Genomic DNA, 15,072 nt, shown 5'->3' with positions numbered 1-15,072 from the left:
CCCCTACCTGGCTCACTCACTCTCTCCACGGGTTAGGGGGCGCAAATTACTTGCCTTGCCCCGGGTGCTGACAACCCACGCTACGCCACTGCCCCCAACTCTCCTTTCGGCATCTCCGCAAGCCTGGCCTGTAGGCTCCGCCTGGGCTCGGGGATCAAGGCGGGGCCCCAGAACTACTCCAGCACCCTGGACAGCGGCAAAACCCGGCCGAGTCAAAAGACCCAGTTTGGCACCCGCATTTGTGCACACGCACAGGCTGGGAGCCTCAATGGCGCCCCTCTGGAGGCTTCACCCAGGGCAAAAACCTCCCCCCCCCCTATGGCACTGATCCTGGGGGAGGCAACATTTTTCACTTTACTCTGGTTTGCATGGAATTGCACTTGCCAGTTGACTGCCCATTCACTCCCTTTGGGGAGGTCCTTTTGGAGCTCCTCCCAATCCCCTTTTGTCGTCGTTGTGATCCTGAACAATTTAGTGCCACTGCCAAACGTGGCCCCCTCGCTGCCCAGGCCTAACTCTCGGTCGTTCACCAGCAAGTTAAAGAGCGCGGTTAAAAATACCCAATAGTTGGCACTTCAGCCACAAAACCGAGGTGGCTTTAAGAGGATTGGGCAAATTCATGGCGGGCTGCTGGCGGCTCCTAGCTCCTCTGGCTCTGCCTTGCCCTCGACAGCTGGAGACAGCAATACGTCTGAACCAAAGGAGGGGAGAGGGTTCTGGCGCTTGGATCCTGCTGGGGGTTTCCGACAACGGGCACCTGTTGGGTCACTGTGAGAACAGGGCGCTGAGCTACAGGGGCCCCTGGCCTGGTCCAGCAGGCTTTTCTGATGGTCTTATGAATGATGTGCCGCCTTTGGGGCTCAGTCCCCATCAAGGCCCAGGCAGGAGAGAGCTGTGCCTGGCTGGCCGTGGGTCCCACAAGCCAACTCCCTCTGCTCTTCTTCCTAGCGGCGAGGGCTCCTCACAGTGTGACCCACCACCACCCAGGGCTTTGTGATGTGCCTGGCTGGCCGTGGGTCCCACAAGCCAACTCCCTCTGCTCTTCTTCCCAGCGGCGAGGGCTCCTCACAGTGTGACCCACCACCACCCAGGGCTTTGTGATGGGAAGGGGGGCATTCTTGACTGGCCACCATGAGGGTGCTTCTGGGGCCAAGGCAAGGGCGGCTAGGAGTATCAGTTTGGTCTGCGGCGAACTATACGTTTGGCACAGGCGACACTTCTTTCTACCTTCTCATCCTCTGAGGAATGATTTGGGGCAGGAGGGAGGTCTGTGTGAGTGGGTGGGTGGGTGGCTTCCCTGAAGCCCCTTCCACTTCTAGGCCCTTCCCGCTTTGCGCCGTGATCTGCGGCTCAAACTGCTTGCCTGCATTCCCACGAGCTAAATGTCTTGCGAGTCAGGGGTTGTCGCTGCCCCATCTCTTAGGAAAGGCGGACACGTGCGCGTGGCTGAGGGGTGTGGGGCGTACGGTTGGGTAAACAGTACCTTCCTTCCCCCAAAAAACTTATCTCCGGTGCTGGGTTGCTGATGCGGGGGTGGGAGCGGAGGAAGAAGAGGAGGAGGAGGCGGCATCCGCGCAGGCGGATTGCGCGGGGGGGGGGGAGCCGCAGTGCCAGCCCCCGAGATGCCCTAATTCCTCCGCCGCCGACTCAGATCTGCGCTGCCCTCGGAGGTGGCGAGCAGTTCGGCGGACGCTCCTGGCCCCTCCTCTCCCAGCTCGCTTACACCTCAGCGCCCCCCCCCCCGCCTCAGCTCATCCACCGCCCCCCCCCCTCCGCTCGCCCGCCTGACGGAGAAGATGCCTTTTGAATACACGATGAACTGAAAGGGGGCTGAGCGGCAGCGGCGGCGGCAGCGGAGAAGGGGAAGGCTCTGCTCTGCACTGCAGCGGCGCGCGAGGCAGGCGAGGCTCGGACGAGGCAGCCCCGGCGGGCGCCATGCTGAACAACCTGACGGACTGCGAGGACGGCGACGGGGGCGCCAGCCAAGGTAAGGGGCCAGGGGGGGGGGGGCTGGCTTCTCAAGCCCGGAGGCAGCCCTCGGAGGCCTCGCCTCGGCGGGGTCCCGCTTCGGGGCAGGGCCGGCCGGCAGGCAGGCAGGATCGCGCGCCCCTTCTCGAGCGCTGCCTGCGCCGGGTAACGGCGGTTCTCCTGCTCGCTCGGCGGAGGAGCCCCGCCAGCTGCGCAGCGCCCGCTCTCGCCGCGCTCTCGCCGGGCCCGGAGCCCGAGCCGCGCGCAGGAATGCGCCGCCGCCGCCGCCGCCGCTGTCCAGGGTGCTGGAATGCGGGCGCCGTCCAGCCTGGCCGGGCACCGCGCTCCGCCAACCCTCCGCCTGTGTGCGTGTGGGTGGGGGGGGGGTGGCAACTCTCTCGGGAGACATTTTGGTGAGGTGGGAAGCAGGCGGCGGGGGGGCAGCCGGAGGTCCGTGTCTCTCTGCGAAGGCAGCTTTCCCACCCCCACCCCAGGATGCCGCGGCCACATGCAACGCCTGGGCGCCCCGGGACAGCCTCCCCTTGGCTCGGCTCGGCTGACCTGGCCCGAGCCCCAGCGAACGAGTTCCCCCCGGGGCCGGGCGCCAGGAGGAGACCCTCGGCAAAGTGTCCCGCCGCCTCCCCCCCCTCCCGCCTGCCCGCCTCTGCCCGCGGTGCTGAAGTTTCCCTGCGGGCTGCGCGGGACTCGCTCTTGCGCAAGGGACGGGACTGTGGGGGAAGGAGGGAGAGGGGAGAGGGGAGCAGCTCCCCCACTTCGCAGGCCTGAGCGGGGGGGGGGGGGCTTGGTTCTGCCTGCCAGGAGCCTGCGCCGCTGTAGACCCCGAGGATGCTGGGGCTGCGTTGTTCGCGGGTGGGGGCTGTTTATTCCCTGCCTGCCGCTTTGGTGACGGCTCCTGTACTGCAGGCTCAATGCAGCGCCAGCACAGACGCGCCACTTTGGAAGCAGAGCGTTTGGACCGAGCCCCCCTGCTGCGCACCCCTCCTCCCACGACCCCCTGTGCCCACCCTCTGGCTCTGGCACGGGCAGTGGCCTCATGCGGATCCCAGGGTGCCCCGAGTCTTCAGATGGGGTCTTTGGGGTTGTTTTTTTGTTGTTGCTCGCAAACCAGGAAGCTGGTGAGATGAAGACGCAGCTTCCTGCCCATTGGCAGAGCCTGGGCACAGTGCGGAGTTATGGTCTGCAGGTATCTGCATGAGAGTGTGCCAGGATGGCATAAGCCAAAGCAGATACCAGCTGACTGGCGGGGTGGGGGTGGGGGGGGGAGAGCCTCCATCCCTCTGTCCCACTTTCCTCCTTGCAATCAGGTTCTGGGCACTGCCTCCCTCTGCCCCCTCCCACTCTGCTCTGCAACCCGCCCCCCATCCCTCAAGGAGTGGAAGGTGCTTACTGCAGTGTGGGGCTGGCTGCAGCAGGGGTTAGGGGGCAGAGACTGCTGCAGGAGCCTGGCAGCTGCTGCTGCGTGGCATGTCTGTGTGTCAGGGAGGGGGAAGGTTAAAGCGCAGACGCCTCCTTGCCTGTCACTGTTCATTTGGGCTGGCCGTGGCTCCAGGCCGTTGCTGGTGTGCAGACCTCCCATTTCAAGGGCAGCTCTGAGAGGCTGGCACAGCCACCCTGAGAGGCCTTGTTTTGGCCACATCTCAGAGCCAGGCCGGCATCGCCACTCTTGGCCAAGCGGGCGCTTGCTTGGAGGAGGCTGCACAAGGGGCCTGCCCCACTTATGGGCTGGCCTCCAGCCGCTGTGCGCCAACGAAGGGCTCACTGCAGGACCCTTTCCGTAGTGACACCAGGGGCTGATCCCAGCACTGCTCCAGCGCTTGACCCAGCGCGGTCTAAATGGCAAAGTGTAATGACTTTCCAGAAGGCGCCTGGCGGCTGTCAGCTGTCGGCAAGTTGGAAGCCCTGTGCATGACAGTCGTGTGAGGTGGAGGAGGGGAACCAGAGAAGTTGTGCCCACAGTTGCTGTTTGCAGTGCAGGCCAGTGGGAATCCTGTCAAGATTTGAACTCTGAACCCAGTAGCAAAAGGCCTAGCAAAGATCATGGATACCCAGAGCCGGCTTACAGGGTATGGGCTTGTGTGTTTGTAGGAGCATTGCTGAAGCAGTGTGCACTTCACAAACTGTGCCTCCAGCTTTGCAGTGGAGCTTGGGGCGCATCTCTTGGATCCCACAACACAGTTGCTTCCCTTCTTCTTGCAAAGGTCTGCCCCTCCCCCTGTAGGGGTCGGGGGTCCCAGATATGCAGGTGGCAAAAGTATCCTCAGCACTTTGAGATGTACCTACAGTGGAAAAGGCAAGAGCAGTAACGGATGAGTCTAAACTATGGAGAGAGCAGTAATAATCAGCCTTACGAGGCTCTTGTCAGGATCACAGCAGAGAGGAAGTGAGAGAACCACACTGGACACCCTGAAGTGCAATCAGTATATAGGCTGCTGCTATTGAGGGGCGCCTCCTCCTTGAGAATTTGGGGGGGGGGACTGGTGGGAAAACTCCTGTGAGCCTTTAGCCCATGGCATCACCTCTCCCACTCCTGCAGGGAGGGATCAGTGGGAAGCGGGTCTGGGGCCACGGGGAGGGCGTGTTGCGCCAAACAGCTTGCTGAGCTTCAGGTGGAGGTGTGGCTTGGTGAGAGTGCTTCTCTGCAAAGGGAGCCTTGAGCCTCTCCTTCTGCTCTTGGTCAAGAGGCCCCCCTTGAAGAGGACAGGGGCCCTGGGGACACAGGCCTGCTGTAGACAGAGGGAGCAGAGAAGTTCCAAGGAGCCTTTGGTGGGCTGGTGGGGCAAATGGACAAAGCAGAAAGACCTCCTTGGGCAGAAGAAGCGGTGGGTTTTTTTGGGAGGGGTGGTGGTACGGAGGCAGCGCTCAGCTAAAACACTTGTGGGCGACAGATGACTGATGTGGAGCTTGCAGTCGGAGCCAGAGCTCCGCTCTTCACATCCCTCCAACATTGTGCATCTCCTCAGGGGTTCTGAAAGGATGCAGTGAGCAGATTTTCAGAATGAACCAATGAATTAAAACGGCCACCAGAAAACCACAGCCAGGCAGGCCCCCCTACGCACTTTGCCAAGTAGTTCATCACCCCCCCATCTTCCTCAGTAGCTGCCTTCTTGTGCTGAGCCTCCTGTTCCTTGGGGGGGGCATGCAGGTCAGTTGCAGTTAAGAGCCCAGTCCATCCAGCAGGAGCCCCCAGACCAGTCCCCCCAGTATCCACCACATGGTCTCACGGGGAGTTCTGGGCTGAGGGCCAACCAGTGGCGTAGCGTGGGGGGTGCAGGGGGGGCCAGCCGCACCGGGCGCAACATCTGGGGGTTAGGGTTAGGGGGCGCAAATCCACGGGTTAGGGGGCGCAAATCCACGGGTTAGGGGGTGCAAATTACTTGCCTTGCCCCGGGTGCTGACAACCCACGCTACGCCACTGGGGCCAACACTGCCAGGGATCTGGCATGGGCCCATCCCTCACCAGCAGGCAAGCCTCAACTGGGTGCCTTGCTACACGTCCCAGGAGGTGGACTGTGCCCCCAATGGGTGGGGTCCGCAATTCCAAGCCCAGCTTGGCTGGCTCTTGGAAGTGGGAGGCGAAGCCTTTCCCCAGGGCCTAAATTCTAGGAATAATGTTTCTGATGTTAAGAGCCTCCCAACTGTGGAACAGACGACCCAGGAAGATGGTGGACTCCCCTTCATTGGAGGCTTTTAAGGTGCGTTCACCAGGGATTCTCCAGCTCTGATTCCTGCATTGCAGGGGGTTGGACTAGATGACCCCCAGGGGTCCCTTCCAGTTCTAAGATGGATGCCTGCTTCTTAGCAGCAGCAGCATTTTGCAAAGTGCATGAGGGAATGAGAGATGGAGTGAAAGGCAGGATGTCGCACTCCTTGTGCAGGTGGGGAGGAGGGAGCTGCCATGGGGCCTGGCAGGGAGCGGGGGGGGCATGTGGGGGGGGGGAGGTCTGCAGCAGCAGCAGCGTGGAATGAGGACCCTGCTGGGGACTTTGCTGGCTGCTGGCAGGAAGCAACGAGTGTGGCTGGGTCTTCCTGCGGCCCCTCTCCCCAGAAGCCTCCTCTTTGCTTCACAGAAGGGAGGCAAGGGTGACCTGAGAAGGCGGTCAGTGTGGGGAAAGTGAAAGTCCTTTGGCTGACCAGGGGAGGGGGGGATTTTCTGGCAGAGGGCTTTTGTGGGCCTTTCCCCCATCTGCTATCACAAAATCTAATGGGTGGCGCCACCAGGATGCCCCGATGGGACCTCGTGTTCCAGTCTCCTTGCTGGGGCTTCGGCCAATAACCCTCCCCCATCTAGACTGGCTGAACCAGGAGTTGGGCAGGGTGGCCAGAGCATGCTGCGCATTGCATTGGTATTGAAATCCAACACCGTGAAGGGCCCCCCCCCGCCCCCCGGATGACAGTCCAATGAACAGGGGCAAAGTGATGATTAAAAGTGGGGTTCACCTTAACTTTAGGTGCTGCTGCTGCTGCTTGACCACCCCACTTGTGACCTGCTGGGCTTTCGCATGTGCTGCTTTGAAGTTGCTCTGGGCAAAATAAAGGGACTCACAAATTCAAGAAATTATATTAAACAAGAAAAAGAACAACAACATAAGGACGCCATAAGAACCTGATGGATCAGGCCAGTGGGGGCCCCTCTAGTCCAGCCTCCTGTTCTCGCAGGGGCCGACCAGGGGCCCGGGGGGACCCACAAGCAGCTCTCCCCTGCATTTCCTGCCTCCACCTGCGGAAGCAGAGCAGACCCATCCTGGCCAGTGTCCACTGATTGCCCTCTCCTCCTCTGCCATCTTTTCTAATCCTGTTTTATGCATGGAAAGTCTCCCGTTGGCCAAGCTGGAAGCACCTTCACCTCCCACCCCTCTCGCTTGCCCCTCCAAGGCATTTTGCCACCTGAGGCCAAGGAGACGATGGCCTCCCTGCCAAGGATGGAGGTCAGCCACGCTGGGAGTGGGCTCTCCCTTCCATTCTGGTGACAGGGCAGCACCGGGGGCAGCAGGTGGGCTGAATGGGTGCCGGGCGGTTCTGCCCCCCAATTTCTGCTGCCTGCCTCTTATCTGAGGCCACCTGAGGCTGCTGCCTCACTTTGCCTAATGGTGTGGCCGGGCCTGTATGCTTCATTGAACACACCCCTTCCCAAAAGATTTGGGAAACCAGACCATTTGGGGGGGGGGAGTGAGCAGAAGCCTCTTGTTGCTGCCTCCCTGTGCAACTTCCTCCCTCCCTCCTCCCTCCCTGCTTTGGCTTGAGGATTATCTGATCTTCGCACTGGGGCTGTTGTTTCCCTGCCAGCGATCCAGCCGCCAGCCTTGCCAGCCACCGCAGAAAATTAAAAGGCCGGTTCATGTTGAGTGATCCCTGGGGAGGGTGGGAGGGAGGCAGGCAGCGCTGAGCATGAATCAAAGAGACGGCGCGCTTGCTTGCTTGCTGAGGAGGAGGAGGAGGAGGAGGAGGAGGGCTGGCTGTGCTGTGGCCTCGCCACAGTCACCTGGGTGAAACGCTTTCCCCTCCGGAAACACTCCTACCCCTTGGGGGGCCCTCCGCCTGGACCCCTTCCTTCCCCATCACACGCAGCCCTTGCTCTGAGCCACCTCTGACCCCTCATGGCGGAATGTGGGGTGCAGCCCTGTAAGGATCCCATGTGCATCACTCCAGGGTCCCAGGCTGCCCAAACCAACAGGCCCCACAACCCCAGCCTTTGGGAGAAAGGTTTGTGTTTTTGGGAGGCTGCAGCGGCTGCTCACTTGCTCCAACGCCCCCCCTGCCCTCTAGACCACTGGACTGGAAGATCTCACCCCAGGCGGGGAGAGAAAGTGTCCGGCTACGCAGGAGAAGGACCCAAGGGCCCCACTTGGGGAGAAGACTGAGCCTGCTGAAGCCCAAACCTGCGTGCCACCCCCTACCCCGTGCCCCATTGCTAGGCTCCTTACTCTGCCCCCCAGCCCAGCCCTCCCAGAAAAGGGGCCTTTCTGCTCCCCTCCAATGCCCCCCCCCCCCATCCCTGCAGATCACAAGCAGTGTGCGGTGCTGGGATGTTGGAGAAAGCGTCAGCCCCTCTGCGGCAAAATGCTCTCCGGACGGAGCCAGAAGCCATCCATCACTCAGGACCCCACTGCGAACGGCGCTTAACTCCTTACAGCCCGGAAATGCACTGGGGGCTCCCGGAGCCTGACCCAGAGGCCCCACATCCCAATCTATGCCCCCTTCATGCCCCAAACTCCCTTTATGGGAAGATCAATGCTCCGTGGAGAGGAGGCCAGACTTGTCTCCTCCTCCATAGCCCTGCTCCACAGCTATGCGGCGTTTATGTGTGGGCAAGGGCTGGGGGAGGCCCAGTGTGCTGGAAGCCCCCACCTGGGGAGAAAGCAGGGCCCCTCCAGGCACCCGTGGCCATGGGGGTGGGGGTGGGCAAACTGTGTGGCAGGGGGAATGTGAAGGCGCCAGGGCATGTGTGGGCACGCACCTGGGGGCAGAGGTGGTGAGCAGGATCCATTCAGCTGCCCAAGCAACCCCAGGGAGACCCACTCCATGGAGCCTGGGCTCAAGCCCCTCCATGCAGCAGGTGATTCAGCCAAGGAACCGGAACAGACCAATCCCCGGAGGAGGAGAGGGCTGTCGATGGCTCCCGGCCACAGTGGCTGTGCTCTGCCTGCACACTTGGAAGCAGCGACGCTTCTGAACGCCACTGGCTGGAAACCGCAGGAGGGAGAGCTGCTCTTGTGTGTGGGTCATCTGCTTGGCTACCGGGAGACCAGGCTGCCGCACTGGAGGGGCCCCTTGGGCTCCGTCCCAAAGGCTGCTCTGGTGTTCCTGTGCTCCTAGCGCAGCTTGCGCTTTTCTGGGCTTTTCTGAATCCATTTCAGGCAGAGTTGCAGTGCTGCCTGTCTCTCCCAGAGCAGAGATGACAAGTGTGGGGGAGGGCCTTCAGAAAGACAGTTTGGGAACAGGGTGTGTGTGTGTGTGTGTGTGTGTGTGTGTGACGCTCAGGAACAGGGGGAAGGAATCTGCTCCCTGGCACCCAATTTAGCAGCTTGCACGCAGCCTTGAGAATCCCTTCCTCTGTTTCGAAAGGGCACCAAGTTTCTCGATTGCCAACGTGGGGAAGGTGTTCTTGTCTCCTTGAACACCCCGGCCCCCAATTGAAGGAGCTGCATAACCCACACTCCACAGGACGGTGAAAAAGAGTCACCAGGAATGCAGAGCCAAAGGGAGCCAGAATCCGTGCCCAACAGGGACAAGGCAAGTGTTTTTTAGAGCGCAAGGCACTGTGACAGCCAGCAATCCTCTTAAGATATCTGCACATTTCCCTGTTATGCGTAAGATTTTTTAGAATGATCTCAGCTCCTGAAGCTTGCGTGCCTAGACCCTTCCTGGCTGCCAATGCGAGGCCTTGGGCACACTTTCCAGGCGGCTGTGTGGGCAGCCTGAGTGGTGCCTCAGCCCTTCCAGGGGCATCTCCCTCACTAGCCGGCCTGGAGAAGGAGGAGCTGGACGCTTCTGAGTAGCAGAGTGGGGCAGGGGGGGGGGTCCCTGGGCAGAGACAGAGCTTGGTTTCCTTTTCCCATGGAGGGAGAGCGGGCAGCCTTCATCAGCCATGGCAAGAGGAGGGGAGACCAAGTCCCGGAGGCCATAGCTGAGCCTGATCCCATTGAGCTGTGGGTTTCCCTTAGGATTACGGAACTGATGTCGCCACGTGCCACTTTTAAACAGCCAGTTTCCCTCCCTGTGAAGAGGGACTGGTCATTAGGCCACTCTGGGAATTGTAGCTCTGTGAGGCGGGCAGAGGGAGATAGGGGCCACCTCACAGCTTTCTGCACCCTTGACAAACTACAACTCCCAGGTTTCTTTGAGGGAAGCCGTGGCCTTTTTATGATGTTGCTGCTTTGAGCGCCTAGTGCAGGTGGGGCCTCAGGCATCCTGCACCCCCCCCAATCTTCTGCCTCCGCCAGGGGGGTGGCATCGACCCCTTTCCCCTCATGCTTGACTGGTGTCCTCCAAAGCAGATTCACTCCTCCCCACTGAGGACAGGATGGGAAGCAGCGGTTTGAACCCCAGGAAGGCAGATTTAGGGTCGATGTTCGGAAGAGCAGGCCGGCTCACAGCTGGAACAAGCTGCCTGCAGCAATTTGTGCATTCTCCCTGCGTGGAAGTTTTCAAGGAAAGGACAAGAAGGGATCCTAGGAGCACCTTGCCTAGAAGGAATCCCACTCTAGGGCAAGCAGTTTGGGGGGTTTTATTTTTCACATTTCACAGCATCCCAAATCATAGAACCATAGAGGTTGAATGGGGTTCCAAGGGTCATCTAGTCCAGCCCCCTGCTGGGTGCCGGGTTGGGGCAGTCTGGAGTAGATGCTCCCTGAGGGCCTCTTGTGTGAGCGTCTTCAGCTGAATGCTTGCACCTTTGGATTACTCTTGTAGAACTGGGGTGGACTTCACATCACCGTGGGGGCAACATCTGCTAAGGATGCAATGGGGCTCCCCCCCCACCTTGGGCTTCCCATATTGGGTCTGGGGAGCCAGAAGAACACAAGGCTTAGCACTATGTTGAAGTCTTCCCAATAGGGCTACTGAACAATGGGTCGCTTGCTTCCATTCAGGTGAACTCACCTGCATTTCCAGGTGTGTGGGTGGGGGGGGGGTCTCCTCAGGGCACAGGAGCTGCTGGTTTTATGGCTCTGGGGCCAGTAAGGGTCCTGCAGGTGTGTGAGCCCCACTGGGGTGAGACCCCCTTGTTTGACTAAGAATGTAAGAACATCAGAAGAACCTGTTGGATCAGTCAATGGACCATCCAGCCCAGCGTCCTGTTCTCAGGGAGGCGAGCCAGATGCCCCTTATGGGAAACCCACAAGCAGGACCTGGGCATGAGAGCAACTCTCCCCTCCCGTGGCTTCCAGCAGCTGGCATTCAGAAGCATTGCAGGGCCAACAAGGCACCACAGAGAGCCCTCTGGTCCCCCATGAACTTGTCCAATGCTCTTCTAAAGCCATCCAAGGTGGTGGCTACCATTGTCTTCTGTGGGAGGGAGTTCCACAGTTTAACCGTGAGCTAGAGGCTGAGCTGGGGGAACATTGGCATGGCATGCTGGTCGGCTGTGCTCTTAGAATCAGAGAACTGTAGAAGTGGGTGGGACACTAAGGGTCATCTAGTCCAACCCCCTGCAGTGCATGATTTGTTGAGGCACTTCCTTTGATCTTGCCGTGACCACATGGACACCTTCCCCTCCTCCTCCACACCCCAAACCCACCCTGTCCCCAAATAGGCAGGGACGAATGCCGCTTCCATGGCTGGGCTTTGAGTTTCAGAGCTGAGTTGCCAGAAAGTGGTGAGATTCCAAGCTTTTAATTGAACGAAGCTATTCTGTTTCTCTGAGTTGGGCTATAGCACCACACCAATAAATAACCCAGCAGACACCTCCTCATCCAGGGAACATCCAGGGCCATCTGGCCTCCATCAAAATGATCTCAAAAAGGCACTCAAGTCACTAGTTTGTCCCAGATTAGCGCCCTTTAAAGAAATGGAACAGATTACAGTCAAACTAGCAAAATGGGAGATGTTGGTGGTGTTGGAGTAAGGAGGAGCAGCTCCTGAAGAGCTCCTCTGCCCCTAGAACTGCTGCAGCCTGTGATTTCGGGGTGTGAGGCCTCCTCTGCTGCTGCTTTTGGGGTGATTTGTTGTTTAGTCGTGTCTGCCTCTTTGTGACCCCCTGGACCAGAGCACGCCAGGCCCTCCTGTCTTCCACTGCCTCCCGCAGTTTGGTCAAACTCATGCTGGTAGCTTCCAGAACACTGTTTGGGGTGATAGGCTATTGCTATAAACATTTCCTAACACAAGAGTGCAGTGGCCAATCGAGTCATAGAATCCTAGAATTGGAGAGTTGGGAGGGTCCCTGGGGGACATCTAGACCAACCCCCTGCAAGGCAGGAATCTCAGCTAAAGCATTCATGATGGATGGCCACCCAACTTCTGCTTCAAAACCTCCAAGGAAGGAGAGACCATGACCTTCCATGGGAGTCCCTTCCACTGTCAAACGGCTCTTGCTGTTGGAAAGTCCTTGCTAGTGTTCCGTCACCATCTTCTTTTTCACAACTTCAGTCTATTTTTGGGGGTCCTGCCCTCCAGAGCAGCACAAAACAGGCTTGCTACATCTTCCATGTGGCTTCCCTTTAGACAGGTGAAGATGGCTCCCCTGTCTCCTCTTATTCCTCTTATTCTCACACTGGCCAACCAGGCGCCCCAGTGGAAACAGGCAACTGGTGTTCAGAAGCGTCGCTGACAGTGGAGGCAGAGCAGAGCCATTGACAGACTTCTGTGATAGATTTATTGTGATAGATTTATCTTTAGGCGCCGGGGGGAAACGTTCCTCTTCAACCAGACCTTTAGCTGATTGACATCTCAGGCCCTTTTAAATGTGTTGTGGGAGGGGGGGTCGTGGGTTTCTTTTCGTTCCTATTTTTATTACATATTTTGTGTTTTTATTGTAATTTTATGTTGTGGCCTGCCCTGAGATCTACGGGTATAGGGTGGTATACCTATTTATTTCGATTTTTTTTAATGATTCTATTAACCGGTGCTCCTGAAATAACGAATGCAAAATGCTTTAAACACCGCAAAGCCCATTGCAAACCCCAGACCTCACAGTTCCTATCCAGAGCTTCGTTTGTGCCTGGAGTCACCTGTTTTCGGTGCCAAGCAACTCTGAGCATGTGCAGAGAGCAAATGAAATCCTCCCTGCTTTTAGGATCATGGTCCAGCCTTCCCAGCGGAGACAGTCCAGCTTTAGCTTCTGGGCTGCCTTGACACGGGGGGGGGGGGGCTTGTCTGCCTGTCTGTCCCTGAGTGTCCTTCCTCCCGCTGGCTTAAGGGAGGTCAGCGGCCGCCTGCCCTTTGCTCCCCAGGACTGTAGTGACCGCAGACCAACTGTGAGCAGCTGAGGCAGAGCAGTGATGCACAGCCAACACAGCCGCCTCGCCGATTGCAGTGCTGTGATTCAGATTGAGCCAAGAGATTTGCCTGATTGGGGGGGGGGAGGAGCTGCTCCTCCTCCCTCTGGCCTTTGGGCACCCGGACGCGGGAGGAGGGAGGGTGAAGGGGTCCCCAGCCCCCTCTTCCTGCCCCTCGGAGGGAGGCAGCGGTGCGTCCCAGGGGCCTGGCCAGCTTTATTGTTACATAAGAGCCTTGGGAGCCCAAGCTCCTCTTCTGGGTTGCCATGGAAACCGACCCAGTGATGGGGATGACTGTGGCCTGCGTGTCCGCATGGAGACGCGAGGGACGGGCTGGGTGGGGGTCTGCAAAAGCCTCCCCCGCGTCCGGCCTCCCCAAGCATTCTTCCTCGCTGGGGAAGGGGCTCTTATCTGACCCCCCCACCCCGAGTCAGGCGCCCCATTCCTTTCAGCAGGAAAAGGCAGCAAGTTCATGGGGGGGGGGGTCGTCCAGAGAAGGGAAGGGACCCGCCCGCCCCACAGCACAGCTGCCCGCAGAAGAAGTCAAATCCATTTACGAGGCTGAGCGCTTTAATCAGTTTATCAGTATGATTGGCCAACTAATGCTCTAATTGCAGATTAAATGTGCCCCTGATTAATCAGTGGGGGCGAATAAGCCAAACGCTCAGGGATTTAGGTATCTTAAAGGGGTCACCCCCACCACGCAGGCTGAGGAGATGCCAGGGCAGGGCCAGCCACCCCCCCCCCACATGCCACGAAAGACGGAGCAGGCGCTTTTAGGGTCACGCTCCTCCCTGGCCTGCATCTCAATCCAGCAGACCTTTCGAAAATGTAAGTTAAGAGGAGCTTCCTTCAGAAGCCTCAAATGGCAGCTTCACTGCGGGTTTGCAATATGTGCATTTTTGGGGATTTAAACCAATTCATGTGCACCAAAACAGTTGATTTGGTTTTGTTAAAAATGTAGTTAGTGTGAGAAGAGGGAGACCAAGATGATGAAGGGGCTGGAAACCAAGCCTTGTGAGGAACGGTTGAAGGAGGTGGGGAAGTGTCGCCTGGAGAGGAGATAGGAGAGCCTTCTTCCAATATCTGAAGGGCTGCCCCATGGAGGAGGGAGCAGGCTGCATTCCTGCGCTGCTGGGAGTCCCTTCCAACTCCACAATTCTGTGATTCTGTTCTGTGATTCTAAGGAGCACTTAAGCCAGCTGTGCACTCCATTTCCAGAAGGGGAGCTGGCAAGTTAACAGGACCAAAAACTGCATACCCTCCAACATTTTTCCGATGAAAAGAGGGAGTTCCTAAGGAAAAGCCTGTGGTCTTTGTCCATGGAGTTTTCTGGGCAGGGATGCTGGAGTGGCTTGCCGGTTCCAGCTCCAGGTAGATCACGTTTGGCCAAAACTCTCCACTATGACCTGTCCGTCTTGGGTAGCCCTGCACGGCATAGCTCATAGCTGCTTTGAGTTATTTAAGCCCCTTCGCCACGGCAAGACAGTGATCCATGAAGTGCTCACTGGAAGGACAGATCCTGAAGCTGAGGCTCCAAGACTTTGGCCACCTCATGAGAAGAGAAGACTCCCTGGAAAAGACCCTGATGCTGGGAAAGATGGAGGGCACAAGGAGAAGGGGACGACAGAGGACGAGATGGTGGGACAGTGTTCTTGAAGCTACCAGCATGAGTTTGACTAAACTGTGGGAGGCAGTGGAAGACAGGAATGCCTGGCGTGCTCTGGTCCAGGGGGTCACGAAGAGTTGGACACGACTCAACAACAAGGAAAGGCAGGACATTCTGGGATCAGATCAGAAACTGGGACTGTTGCTGGAACATCGGGACACTGGGAGGGTCTGGAGATTGTGCCTGCTTCAGTTGACCAAACTGAACGTTCTAAAGCTTGTCAATGTCCTTCTTAAAATGGGCTGCCCAGAACTGGACCCAGGACTGCAGCTGGGGTCTGACCAGGGCGGAAGAGAGCTGTGCTTGGGCACCTATTTGTGCCATCTCAGCTCTGAGGCTGCCTTTGGAGGCTGGTGCCCAAAAGTTCTCCCTTCCACCTTCCAGGCCAGTCTCCTCTGCCTGCCCTTTCTCCTTTTTATATATATAAATATTTATTAAAGTTTTCACAGTATTACATAATGAAAAAGAAAAAAGAAAAAATAC

General features: G+C 58.4%; 1 protein-coding gene across 3 annotated transcripts in view; it reads left to right on the top strand.

Annotated features, from left to right (window-relative positions):
* SLC12A5 (solute carrier family 12 member 5) overlaps positions 1 to 15,072 on the top strand; it is a 109,781-nt gene that overhangs the window by 34,794 nt on the left and 59,915 nt on the right. The window contains exon 1 of one of the 3 annotated variants that reach the window (XM_081196057.1): positions 1,576 to 1,987. The exons of the other annotated variants lie outside the window; for them this stretch is intronic. Coding sequence (XP_081052183.1) covers positions 1,936 to 1,987 — 52 coding nt within the window. The 5' untranslated portion in view covers positions 1,576 to 1,935. Of the gene's footprint in view, positions 1 to 1,575; positions 1,988 to 15,072 lie in introns of those variants that run through there. 3 annotated transcript variants of the gene reach the window in all.

Source organism: Podarcis bocagei, assembly GCF_964188305.1.
Source record: "Podarcis bocagei genome assembly, chromosome: 5".
NCBI classification, from domain to species: Eukaryota; Metazoa; Chordata; class Lepidosauria; order Squamata; family Lacertidae; genus Podarcis; species Podarcis bocagei.
Note: the sequence above shows the minus strand (reverse complement) of the source record. Positions and strands in the feature narration are given on the sequence as shown.